Below are 14,002 nucleotides of genomic sequence, written 5' to 3' on the forward strand. Positions count from 1 at the left end.
GCTATCATTTGAAAATTATTAATCTTCCTGCCTTTCCTCTTTTGTTGGCACATGGGTTTCTCTGTCTCTGGAGAGCCTTTCAGTAATTACGAGAGAGAAGAAAAATCGACACACGATTCCGTCTATACCTACCTCCATTGTTTTGTATCTGCCTAGGGTTGGGGCTTCTGAAGTAATAAGACCACTGGGAAGTTGTCCCTTGCTCTTCTCTGGAACTAGTCATGGTTTTACCTGCATTCCCTAGAGAGACTATGGGAGAGTGAAAAATATGAAGTCCTGTGTGTTATGGGCAAGCAGACTTTAAGCTTCACATAATTTTTTTTTTAGATAACCATACTTTGCTTTCTTGTGAGAAAATGCATTTATTTTGTAGATAGTTGGGCTTCCATCAAGTTATGCTGCAAGAAGATTTGAGGTTTTAGTTTAAGTTATTATAACCCATTCCAAACCTGTCTGCTAATAAGGTTTGGCATTTTATGTATATTGATCTAAAATTTTTGTTGTCCTAATCTCAGTAATCTATTCAATCTGCAAGAAACAACCTCACGTTTTAGTCAAGCTGTATGAAGAAGGATATTATAACATGTTTTAAGTTGCTGTATTAAAGTTCTTGGAGAAAAAGGCAAGGTCCTATTTAAAATGTTTTCATAAGTATACCATTTTAAGTTGAACTATGATGCCACTTTAATCTTTAATAAGTAGGGCTAGATAAAAGAAAATCAGCATCCTTTTAGCGCAAGTTATCATATATGGCAAGTGATTTTTTGTTAACACATGTTCAATAAAACGTGGTGCAGGAGGGTGCCCTTCAAAGTCAATAAGAGAGCGTGAAATGAAAGGTGCTTTAGGCCAGGCACAGTGGCTCACGCCTGTAATCCCAGCAATTTGGGAGGCTGAAGCAGGAGGATCCTTTGAGCCCAGGAGTTCAAGACCAGCCTGGGCAATGTGGCAAAACCCTGTCTATACAAATAATAAAAATAAATTTTAAAAATTAGGCAGGCTGGTGACACATGGCTATGGTCCTAGATACTTGGGGGGCTGAGGTGGGAGTATTGCTTAAGCCCAGGTGGGTGTATCTGCAATGAGCTTGATTGAGCCACTGTACTCTAGCCTGGGCAACAGAGATGACCATGAGGAAGGATGGATAGATGGAAGGAAGGAAGGAAGGAAGGAAGGAAAAGGAAAGGGAAGGGAGGAAGGGAAAAAGGAAACGGGAGAAAGAAAGAGAAAGGAAAAGAAAAAGGAAGGGAAGGAGGGAGGGAAAGAGAGAGAGAAGAAGCAAGGAATGAAGGAAGGAAAGGAAAGGAAAGGAGAGGAAAGGAGTTTTCACAAATCCGAACCATACATGTCCTTCAAGGCTTAATTGCCTTCTCATTTATGAAAACATCCTGGTCTCTGCCCTTTTGTAATTCTTGTTTATGAATATCTAACAGCACTAGACATTTTCTTCCTTGAGTTATAGTTATTGATGGACCTTTGCAGTCTTATCTGACTTAGGTTGTTGAGAAATTGGGTTGTTGAAATATTCCTATTTCAAAATAGGAAACAGAAATACTTCTTTTTTTCTCAATCCTCACTATGAGAAAAAAAGATTGAATCAGCTAAGTAACATATTGTCAAGTTCTAACTGACTAGATACTACATGAAATGATAAACATTCAGTTGTCTTTGTGCTTAAAGGATTATGAAACCTGAAGTGGGTGTGAGAGGGAATGGGGAGAGTAGTTCAGGAAATTTGGAAGTATGAGAACTGGAGGGAGATGAGGGACCCAGAATGAAAATATACGTAATTATGCATCCAGTAGCATCCTTTGGCATTGTTGTTGATTTCAATGGAAATACAGAAGTTTTTACTACAATAACAAAAATAAAAACCACCAAATATGCTTAGTGTATGTAGCAGATATTTGTGTCACTTATAAAGCAGATGGAAACATAAGACTTGTAGAAGCAAGGAGATCCACGAGGATTGGTTTATGAAGGTGAAGGTACTAGATTCAGCTTTACGACTGAACTTTTCCATGACTTCTCGAAAGCAAACAGCGTCTTGGTTGCTTTTTTCCCCAACCTTTGACTTATGAACAATACATACTTTAAAAATTATATGCCCTTTGTCCTTCATGGAAATGAACAAAGTGCTTTGAAATCTTCAGAAAAAAATGTAAGGGACATTAATAGATCTGTTGTTTCTTTTACATTCCTATTAAACCAGCAATTTCTTTTTAGGACTCATCCTATACAAATCTCATATAAAATTTGAAGTAGGATATATTCAAATGATTTCTTCTGAGCAGTTTTCCAAAGAAAGACAAGTTGTCTTTCACGCGTTGTTGACTTTTCTGATGTGCTCTTGCTCAGGTGTGTGAGGGTCAGATGAAAGAGCTGGACTCTTCCATCATCAGCGCTGTGGACCTGGACATTCCCCAGGATCCCCTGCTGTTCAGCATCTCTCAAAAGCCACGCCATGGCCTCCTCATCAATAGGGGGTTTAGCAAAGACTTCCCTGAGAATGAGCAGCCAGCCAACCCTGACCAGAAACATGCACCTGTTCACAGCTTTTCCATGGAACTCCTCAAGACTGGTATAGCATGTTCCACTTCCATGCATTTGTCATTGTTGATTGAATAATTTAACCAATACTTATATGTGAAATCTAAAAAGGTCAAACTGATATAAGCAGAGAGTAGAATGTTGGTTACTAGAGGCTGAGGGTGGGAGGATTGGGGAGATGTTGGTTAAAGGATATGAAATTTCGGTTAGACAGGAGGAGTAAGTTCAAGAGATTTATTGTACAGCATAGTGACTATAGTTAACAATATATTGCATACTTGAAAATTCCTAAGACAGTAGATATTAAGAGTTCTCACCAATCAAAAAAAATGAGTATGAGAAGTAACGCATATGTTAATTAGCTTTATTTAACCGTTCCACAATGTGACCGGGCCTGGTGGCTCATGCCTGTAATCCCAACACTTTGGGAGACCAAGACAGGTGGATCACTTGAGGTCAGGAATTTGACACCAGCCTAGTCAACATGGTGAAACCCTGTCTCTACTAAAAATACAAAAATTAGCTGAGTGTGATGGTGCACTTCTGTAATCCCAGCACCTCAGGAGGCTGAGGCACGAGAATCGCTTGAGCTTGGGAGGCAGAAGTTGCAGTGAGCCAAGATCGTGCCGCTGCACTCCAGACTTCCAGCCTGGTCAACAGAGTGAGACTCTGTCAAAAAACAAACAAACAAACAAACTCCAAATAAACCCATTTCACAATGTATACATATGCATCAAAACACCCAGTTATATATCATAAATATATATAATGTTTATTTGCCAATTAAAAAAATAAAAATTTAAAAATTATTTAACCTAGAAAAGTTAATAATAAATCACAGAAATAGGGGGTGAAGAAATAGCATTTACCTGCTTTATTCATTTGTCCCTCAAGGGCTGTCTCTAGGCCTGGATTAATGTAGGACAGGAAGCCCTAGGTAGAGGTAATAGGTAATTGAAAAGGCAACAACATGCTTTCTTTCACTTTTAGGATACCATTAAATATGATATTTGTGTTTTTTTATATTTTCACTCAGACATTTAATGCTATAATAAAAAAATCCTTTTTAAAACTATTGAGATCATGAAACTACATTTTAAGAGATTGGTCTGCCAAAATTTCCACAGTTGAAACAAATATAGAACCACATATAATAATGCTTATTATTCTCTGAGGGGATAATTTGCTCTTTAGGGAAATGGCACATTGTATAGCAGCCTGAATTATTTTTTAATTACTCTTTTAAAAAATAATCAATCTTATCCCATTTTTCACGTATGAAAATACTTTTAAAAATTTGAGAAAAGTGTGCAATTCCTGAATTACTGCTTCCTCCCATTCTCCTTCCTTAGGCGTTTTCTTTCTCCAACCTGTAAGGTCCTTCCCGCTCCTTTGACAGGCTAGCCAAGGCTGTGCCTTCAGAACACACCTTTCTGTTAACCTCCACTTGAGCCCCACCTAAGGCCTCCAAACCATTCCTTCTCTGTGCTTCCTTCATTTTAGCACTTGCTTAACATTTTTCCAACTGTCTTTCAGTTATTTGTTTCCCCAACTAGTGTGTAAGCTTTCTGCCCCAAAGCTTTTTTTGTAATTGTTGCAAAAATCATCTCAGGTTTAAATTTAAAAAGTGCATTTATGTATTTCTCAGCTTTTATCAATTGCAAAGAGATACATTCTAGGGCATAAATGATGATTTTACCAAATGAATACCACATGCTACAAATAATAGAATACACTGTTTACATTTTTTTTTTTCAAATTTGACCAAGGAAAAAATAATAATACAAATTTTACTCTCAAGAAAGTCAATTTTAAAAAAAAAAACATTTGTTGATTATTATCCAGTTAAGTAAGAATTATATGATCATTATGTACAGTTTGGACACAGTCATTTTGAAGAAAAAATAAAAATTTCCTACATAAAAATCGTATTTGGGTTAATATTTTGGTTACTTTCTCAGAAATTAGATTTTCAGCTCTATTTTATCTGTGGTTTATTTATGGCTACATTTAAAAAAAAACTTTAGCGTATTCTCATGAACATCCCCCGAGACAAATATACAACATTTATAAAACTCTTCCCATATTATATAATCTGTTTTTCTTCTTTCTTTTTTTTTTTTTTTTTTTGTTTTTTTGGAGACAGGGTCTTGTACTATCACTTAGGCTGGATTGTGGTTGTGCAATAACAGTTCACTCCAGCCTCGACTTCCAGGGCTCAAGTGATCCTCCTGCTTCAGCCTCCCAACTAGCTGGGACTACAGGCACAAGTCACCACACATACCACTGGCTGATTAAAAACATTTTTTGTAGAGACAGGGTCTCCCTGTGTTGTCCAGGCTGGTCTCGAACTCCTGGGCTCAAGTGATTTTCCTGCATGGGCCTTCCAAAGTGCTGGGATTACAGGAGTGGGTCACCACACCTGGCCTCTTCTTACTTTTAAAATATTGAGGCCAGGCACGGTGGCACACACCTGTAATCCCAGCACTTTGGGAGGCCAAGATGGGTGGATCATTTGAGGTCAGGAGTTCGAGACCAGCCTGACCAACATGACAAAACCCAGTCTCTACTAAAAATACAAAAATTAGCCAGGCTTGGTCACACCTGTCTGTAACCCCAGCTACTTGGGAGGCTGAGGCATGAGAATCGCTTGAACCCAGGAGGTGGATGTTGCAGTGAGCCAAGATCATGTCACTGTACTCCAGCCTCGGTGACAGAGTGAGACTCTGTCACAAAAAAAATTATTATTATTATTGAAAATGTAGCTTTTGATAATTACATTATAAAATCATCATATAGACTTACTATGCTGTAATTTTTTAGAAGAGATGACTTTGTCACCCAGGCTTGAGTGAAGTGGGGTGATTATAGCTCACTGCAGCCTTAAATTCCTGGGATCAAGCATTCCTCCCTGCCTGAGCCTGTTGATCAGCTATGACTACAGGCATCACCTGGCTAGTGTTTCAAAAAAAATTCTTTTAAAGGCAAGGTCTCATTATGTCATCCAAACTGGCCTCGAACTCCTGGCCTCAAGCGATCCTCCCACTTGAGTCCCCACAAGTTGTTAGGACTACAGGTGCTCACCACTGTACTGGCTCCTGTGCTACAATTTTATACAACTATCTCCCATTTTAAAATATCCAGATAGTTTTCCCTTTCTTGGTATTAAAAGTTGTATTTCAGTAAACATTTTATATAAATCTGGGTGCACATCTCCTAGTATTTCAGTAGCTTTGAAGTAAGTTCTGAAAATGTGAAATGTCAGGCTTCCGATTTTATTCTTTTCCGAGGCTATTTTGGCTGTTCTGAGTCTCTTGAATTTCCATTTAAATGTTAGGTAGGCTTTAAAAAATAGTTACATTTTTAATATTTAAGTTTTGATCTATTGAAAATTCATTTTGATGATTGGCTCGAGGCACAGATATAACTCTATAATTTTCCCCAAGTAATTAACTTTCTCAGTTTTATTTAAATACCCTGTATGTTTGTTTATATAGTTTATTTAAAAAATATTCTTTCCTAACTGATTTTAAATAACACCCTTAATCAAATACTAAATTATTTAAATAAAGAGTCTTTAACAGGTTAAGAAGGCACTCTTTTACTTCATAAAACAAGTTTAATTTCACCCTACTGCACTGATAAGTGAACTCTTGCGAATACCCCTGCCTTGAAAATTGAGACATTATCTGTGACATATGTCATGATGGTTTAATCACAAGGAAGATTTACTTACTTTTTTCCTTCTTCCAGGAATGAGATTGACATACGTGCATGATGACTCAGAGAGCCTTGCTGATGATTTTACAATCCAGTTGTCAGATGGGAAACATAAGATACTTAAAACCATTTCAGTAGAGGTCACCCCAGTTAATGATGAAAAACCAATGCTGAGCAAGTAAGCTACCTGAAAAGAGTTCCTTTCAGATTTCTATACAATTCTGTGAAATCTACAATACTAGGTACAGATGTGGTGTATGTCTCCCAAAGAAGCAAGTCTTCGCTAGCTCCTATCACAGCTTGCCCCTGCCACTCAGGCATGAGGAGCCTTTAGTGCAAATGTTAGTTAAGGTAACCTCTCCTTAACAGTCAGCCCTTTAATTACTTTTCTTCTAAACATACTTGTAAAGAATAAGAATGAGTGAACACACGGCATGGAATGAACAGTCTGCTAAACATATAAATACATGCACATACACAAACATGACTGCACACCTACCAAAGTGCAATTAATACATAGATTGAACTAAAGTCTAGTAACATTAACTGCAGACAGTCCTTACAACAGATTTGCTGAAACTTGTAACTAAGTGTGGCTGAGGGAAATAAATCAACCCATTTATTTCATTATCTTGGTACTTTTTTGTCCACCAGTTCTCTACTATGTTCCATATGGGTCAACACCCCCTCCCACCTCACATCGAAATGATCATTTTCTAAAATTTTAAGCAATATTATTAATTGTAAACTTTCTCAGTATCCCTCTGTATTAGTCTGTTCTCACACTGCTATAAGGACATACCCAAGACTGAGTAACTTATAAATAAAAGAGGTTTCATTTACTCACAGCTCTGTAGGGACTGGGAGGCCTCAGGAAACTTACAATCCATGGCGGAAGAGGAAGCAAACACGTCTTTCTTCACATGACAGCAGGAGAGAGAAAAACAAGTGCCCAGTAAAGTGGAAAGCCCCTTATAAAACCATCAGATCTTGTAAGAACTAACTCACTATCATGAGAACAGGATGGGGGAAACTGCCCCCATGATTCAATCATCTCTACCTCATCCCTCCCATGACACATGGAGATTATGGAAACTACAATCAAGATGAGATTCGGGTGGGGACACAGTCAAACCATATTACTCTCTGTAACTGCTCAGAGTTTGATCATAGAGTACAAAGTATTCATCAATTCTATTTCTATAGCCCCAGCCATTTCTTTTACAATTGACAGTTGTACAGAACTGTACGCAGTCTACAGAACTGAACAGAGTTTTAGGGGACTCTTCTCTAGAGCTAGGAGTAAAAAAGCATCTGGTTCTTGGAACCTCCTTGATGACTTCACCTCTTTATTCAATAGTGCAGCAGTAAGAGGCATGTTATAGTCTGGGTTTTTATCAGGGAGTGAATAACTTCCTGAAAGCACCCAAACCCCTCAGATCTCCTCCACTCTGCAGAAAGGAGGGCCTCAAACAAGTCCCTTCCTTATCTGCCACATATCCTGCTGGTCCCTATGAGCCACTGATAAGGTCCTTACAAAGCATTATGGGAAATACCGATGATAGATTTTTGGAGGGTTGCATCTCATACATCAGTCTGACTAAAAATATTCACCAACAAATTTCTATTCTCTTATTTCTTATATATTTCATATATAGCTAATATGTTGGATTGGTATAGCCTTGATTTATAAATATGAAAATATGAAGGCTGTCACAGTATTACAGTACCTCCTTTTTGATGATCTCATTTTAAGAGATAGGGATGTGAAAGCTGGCAGGGTGAGGGCCCCGGGGCATCCACTGGAGAGGGGTAAAAGCTGGCATTTATTAAGTGCATACTATAGGACAGACACTATATTAGATTCTTTCTTATATATTATTTCATTAAATCCTCACCAAAATTGTGGAAAATACATGTTATCATCCTCACTGAGGAAAACAGACCAGAGAGGTAAAAGAGCTTACACTAGGCACCCACTCAACCCCATTTGACTCCAAAGGCCATGCTGTTGTTACTAAACTCACTGGAATAGCTATATCTACAGAATCATCAAATCTCCTTCAAACTTGCTTCAGAAACCCTCCCTTTTCTATGCTTCCTCTTTCCTTTTCTCCTGTGGATAGGAAGTAATGTACTCTCTTTCTCTTCCATGTGTGTCCTTGGGCATATCACCTCTTTCCTTCTCCCAGAAACTGCTCCATTACTTTTTCCTCCAGTATCTTCAATCTCTCCCTTTTCATTTCTTCTGTTAACAAGACAGAGGGATAAGGATTGTGGTTAAGAGAGCAAATGCTGGAGTCAGATTGACTCAGTTCAGCCACTTACCAACAGTGTGATCTTGAACATGTTGTTTAACCTCTCTCAATCTTTCTGTTAACCTCTCTGTAAACGAGGATAATAGTGGTATCCTCTTACTAGGATTGTTACAAGGATTAAATAAAATATGTAAACATGCTTGAAAGACTACTACATGGTAAGTGTTCCTAAGTGTTATTGTTATTATTACAAGCAGATATCCTAATTGTAAAAATACAAAGACAAGCTAGTCCCCCATCCATTTCACTGAATTTTTTGGAACTTTTTGGAAGAGTAGTTTGTGCTTGCTTCTTCCATTTCTGCCCACTTTCTCCAATCTCCACTTTATTACTTCTTTCTTTCTTTTTCTTTTTCTTTTTTTTTGGGATGGAGTCTCGCTCTCTGTTGCCCAGGAGTGCAGTGGCGCGATCTTGGCTCACTGCAAGCTCTGCCTCCCAGGTTCACACCATTCTCCTGCCTTAGCCTCCTGAGTAGCTGGGACTATAGGCGCCCGCCACTATGCTGGCTACATTTTGTATTTTTAGTAGAGACGGGGGTTTCATCATGTTGGCCAGTATGGTCTCGATCTCCTGACCTCATGATCGGCCCACCTCAGCCTCCCAAAGTGCTGGGATCACAGGCATGAGCCACTGTGCGTGGACCAATCTCCACTTTATTAAAGATGCTCCCTTAAAAGTTACTCTTGGCTTTCCTGCCAAATCTAATGGCTCTTCTAACCTTCCTGGACTCTTTGAGAGCATGTAACACCATTTCTTTGCTATTCCTTTTAGCTACTGTAGAGGATGCTTTGGGTCCTGCAGGTCACAACCCCTTAGCCCATCTCTGATTCTGGTCCTGATCGTGGTGGAATGTGCCACGTCAGTGTCCCACCTCAGGTGTCTGCGGTGCCTCACTCTACTTTTCTGCCTCAGGGCTTTCATGCAGCCCATATCCAGGCTCAGCAGAGAGCACTCTGGGGACAGCCCTTAACCTTAGGAGCTAGTAGATAAGATAAATGCTCCAGCTTCCTGTCCATCAGGAGCACAATTTGAATTGCATGTATGTGGTTCCTCAAGATACCCAGCAGGATTGAGCCCCAATTCCCCATAGCAGTAAAACACCCTTTGTTGCCTTTTTCTCTTTCCCTTTCTCTCCTACTCCCTCTCTCCTGCCTCCTGGAATCACTTCACAAATAAATTACCATCCTTGTCCTAGGGTCCCTTTAGGGTAACCTAGATTGTGACACACCTTGTCCTCTCTTGGCTTCCAGACATTGAATTCTGACACTGAATTCCAAACATTTCATTCTGACCAGAAATTTAATTCTGAATTCTTCCTACCAAACTCTTCATCTTCTTGATCATATTGGCTTTCTGTTTTGATTAATCTATCTAACCGCTAATCTCCATAAGCCCTCAACCAACTGATTGCTTAGCTTTTTGGAACAATGGGATTCCCATTCTCTAGTAAAGAGATGTGCAGAAGTCACCTCCCACTGCGAGGGAAGCAAGATATTCACCCTGAGTGAAAGTTGTTGGAACTGAGGTGTTCAGGTTTTGGCATCTCCGCAGAGGAGCGGAACACTGTTGATGCCAGTTGCTGGTTCTCAAATGTCCTTTATCTGAATCCTAAGAAATTCAGGCATCCCAATTTTTCTCAGAAACTAAGCTGTAAAGTTGGACAGAGTTAGGCCTCATGAGTAGACCACAACTGAGAGCTAGAAACACTGGTGGAAAGAGATCCCTGTATCACTTTGGCGAGACCAGGAACAATGGCCATATAGGCTGTGAAGGCTGCAGCTCCGCACAGTAAAGGACCTGCAGAAACCACAGCAGCGGCTCTGCCGCAGCCTATTGTTCAAGAAGACAGGAGCTGACCTGGCGTCTGTAACACTGGGAAAAGATGAATATGCAACAAGAACACATACTACCCAGAACATTACTTAGAAGAGGAAGAGAAATTTAGAGAGTCCTAGATTACCTCAGAATGGCATATCATCAATGGCACTGGGACATCTGTAGGCCAGTCATTGAATCTCTTTAATTGAGTTTCTGTCTGTAAAATTAGAACACTCATACCTAGCCCTCTTACTTCATGGAGCTGTTGTGAGTGTGAAATGAAATACTGGAAATAAGATCATTTTATAGAATAAATTATAACTTACGAAATTGTAAAGTTCGGTACATGTAATCAATTAGAAGTGCCTAATTACCTCTTCCCACATTCATTAGGGCTGACCCATTTTCTTTTCAGACCTTCATGTGTGAGGGCAGAGAGCCTGTTTCATGCCTCTCACTGGTCATCTTCAGTGCTTTGACTATTGAATATCATTCCTTAATTGTTGAAGATTGGGAACTGTGATAGTTAGTATAAGTGTCCCCTACTAAAGGAATATCTTCTATTTTTATATCAACCCAGACATTTTTCTTTTTACAGGAAGGCTGAAATTGCAATGAATATGGGTGGAACTCGTATTATTTCCAGTGCTATTCTTTCAGCCATAGATGAAGACTCGCCCAGGGAGAAGATTTACTATGTATTTGAAAGGCTTCCCCAAAATGGGCAACTTCAGTTTAAGGTTAGTGACTTTTTACTTTTATTTTTCAAAACTAATGTAGCAGGTATAAATCTTCTCAATATATACATTTCAGTGATGGGATTTATTCTCTGATAGCCATGAATTTGCCCAGAAGTAGAAAATTTAATTTTACTAGTTCAGGGTGAATTCATGCTGTTCTAAAGTTTCTTTGTCAACATGGGGTAAATTCAACAAATATTAAGATTCTTCATTGCTCCCTCTCCTGTGGGATTATCCCTAAATTCTGAGGGAGGGAATTACTGGGGTAAAGCAGCTGTCTGCTTTCTGAGGATAATCCAGGATCTTTTGTGATATCTTCATTTCTACCAGATTTTTCACTTGTGATTCATGTAACTTTCCTCTTTAGCGTCCATCATCTCAATTATAAAACTTCAAGTCTACAGTCTCTCTTGTTCTCTCAATCTCTCTCTCTCTCTCTGTGTGTGTGTGTGCATATTTCAGCTAAATTCTAGATCATTCTCAGGAAAATGAAAACTTTCATTATTTTTTCATGATAATCAGGTCCAGGGAAACTTGGAGGGCTGCCTCTAGCTCCTCTGGCCCTAATGGTCTCTGTTACAACATTATCTGAATCCCAGCACTTTGAGAGGCCAAGGTGGGCAGATCACAAGGTCGGGAGATCAAGACCATCCCGGCAAACATGGTGAAACCCATCTCTACTAAAATACAAAAATTAGCTGGGTGTGGCAGTGTGCACCTGTATTCCCAGCTACTCACTACTCCAGAGACTGAGGCAGGAGAACTACTTGAACTTGGGAGGCAAAGGTTGCAGTGAGCTGAGATCGTGCCACTGCACTCCAGCCTGGGTGACAGAGCGAGACTCCGTCTTAAGAAACCAAACAACAGCAACAAAAAAACATTATCTGAGTATTATCACCTCCTGCCTTCTCAATGATTTGCCACAGTGAGCATCTTTCTTTCCTTCTGCTTCTCATCTTCATCCCTGAGCAAGGACAATCTTTATGTCTTCTCCAGGGAGACTACTTACTCCACAAACTATATACCAAATTGTTCTGTGTTCTATCTGACATGAACTTAAAAGCTGAAAGGTCAGTGTCTTTGTCCCACTGTAGTCCCACCTCCCCTTGCAGCACCAGAGCCCTTATTGTTTAGGTTCAGATGGACAAAGTCTTGGACCAAAAAGACAGTGTGGGAGAAAACTTCATGTGGGAGTCATCCCATCCTGCTAGCATAACAGATTTTAACAACTGCCAAACTTGAATCCCATGAACTGCATGACACCATAAATTAACATTCCTGGAATTGTGTATGTTCTCAAAATTAGATGCTTTAATGGAAAGCAAATAAGCATGGAAACAATAAAGGGATACTAGGGGTAGGGTCACCTGGGTTTTACTGCTAACTCAATAGCTGGCTTTGTGGTTTGATAAAATGTCCTTGTTTCACTTTAGGCCTAGAATAGCAAAATTTCAGTCTGATTCATACTGTGTGCATGATGTCCAAGGATCAGCCCAACATGAATTACATAGATCAGTCACCTGAGAAGGTCAGTTGAGTAATCAGTCCAAATGTTTATTTCAATGGTGGATTAAGACTAGCAACCACAACCACCAACCATCCCCAATGCAATTATTTGATGGAATGCTTAACTTTACATATAATGGAGGCACAGTCCTAGAAAAGCAGCAAGAATTCTTTCTATGTGGAATGGCTTGATTGTCGTAGATTGTAGGCACCATAGAGAATCAGAGTGAAGAGCAATCACTGATTTAAATTGAGGTACAGCTGTGTCCTTATTTCATTTCAAAGAGTAATGAAGCAGAAATGCAGTGAAAGCTCACACATTTGGGTGGCTTGGGAACGGAACTGTTTTGGATATGTGAAAATGCAGATGGGTCCAGGTTCCCAGTATGGCTCCACACCGTTATCTCCCAGCTCCCTAGCAGTTCTTCGAGTCTTTCCAAGACCGAGGACCAGCACTCCAGCCCTCCTGGAGTCTCCCAAGAGTTCTTGTTTTCTTGTTGACTTCTCTTGGTTTTCCCCATCTTGAATCTGACTTTTATTTTCTTTCTATTTCTGGGTCTTCAAATGATTCTATTAAGTCAATCTAACATTTTGGAGTGTAAGTAAGGAATTACATGGAGACAAAAGAGAGGAAAATATGTCTTCTTCTCGGCTTGCTTCCTTAGACAAGAATAGAAAAGGGAAAATGTGAAATAGAATTGCAGGCTTTCCTGTTTAAAACCTGAAAGAGTCTGTTTTAAAAATCATATTGGCAAATAGATCTTATGGAAATAAACACTAGCTTAATTGTTATGATGTAATTAACTTCCATCCAGTGAGCATGAGGGCAGAACATAAATCTACAAATATCAGATGGATAAACATATTAAAGAGAAAGAAACATTATCAAGTAGAATGACATAAAGGCAAGTGGTAGCACAATGGGAAGAGAGGAGGACAAAGCTCTTTTGCCAGAAACTGGGAGTCTGTGGAATCTGGAAATGTGTGTTCTATCTGACATGAACTTAAAAGATGAAAGGTCAGTGTCTTCATCCCACTGCAATCCCACCTCCCCTTGCTGTACCAGAACCCTTATTGTTTAGGATCAAATGGGCAAAGTCTTAGACCAAAGTATCAAGGGGAATGAAAAGTAAATGATTTACATTTCTGTTTTAGACTCTTAAATTAGACAGTAAAACCACAAGATAATATCATATAATAAATGTTAAGATGGCTTTTTAAAAAATTATATCTAATGACTTTTTGTGAGCCATTCCCAGGGAAAGGTATGTACCTTAAATGAATGGTAATAGGATTATTAATAAGTTAATAAAGATTTATGATTACATTTTTCTACTACTCTCAGTTCTT

The 14,002-nt window shown here is 39.2% G+C and overlaps 1 protein-coding gene across 1 annotated transcript in view; it reads left to right on the forward strand.

Annotated features, from left to right (window-relative positions):
* The window catches only part of FREM1 (FRAS1 related extracellular matrix 1), a 168,478-nt gene that overhangs the window by 97,553 nt on the left and 56,923 nt on the right, over positions 1-14,002 (forward strand). The window contains exons 19-21 of the mRNA XM_023213375.2: positions 2,359-2,581; positions 6,304-6,448; positions 11,005-11,146. Of these exons, the coding sequence (XP_023069143.2) occupies positions 2,359-2,581; positions 6,304-6,448; positions 11,005-11,146 (510 nt within the window). The remainder of the gene's footprint in view (positions 1-2,358; positions 2,582-6,303; positions 6,449-11,004; positions 11,147-14,002) is intronic.

The sequence above is a fragment of the Piliocolobus tephrosceles genome, chromosome 14 (genome assembly GCF_002776525.5).
Source record: "Piliocolobus tephrosceles isolate RC106 chromosome 14, ASM277652v3, whole genome shotgun sequence".
Lineage (NCBI taxonomy): Eukaryota > Metazoa > Chordata > Mammalia > Primates > Cercopithecidae > Piliocolobus > Piliocolobus tephrosceles.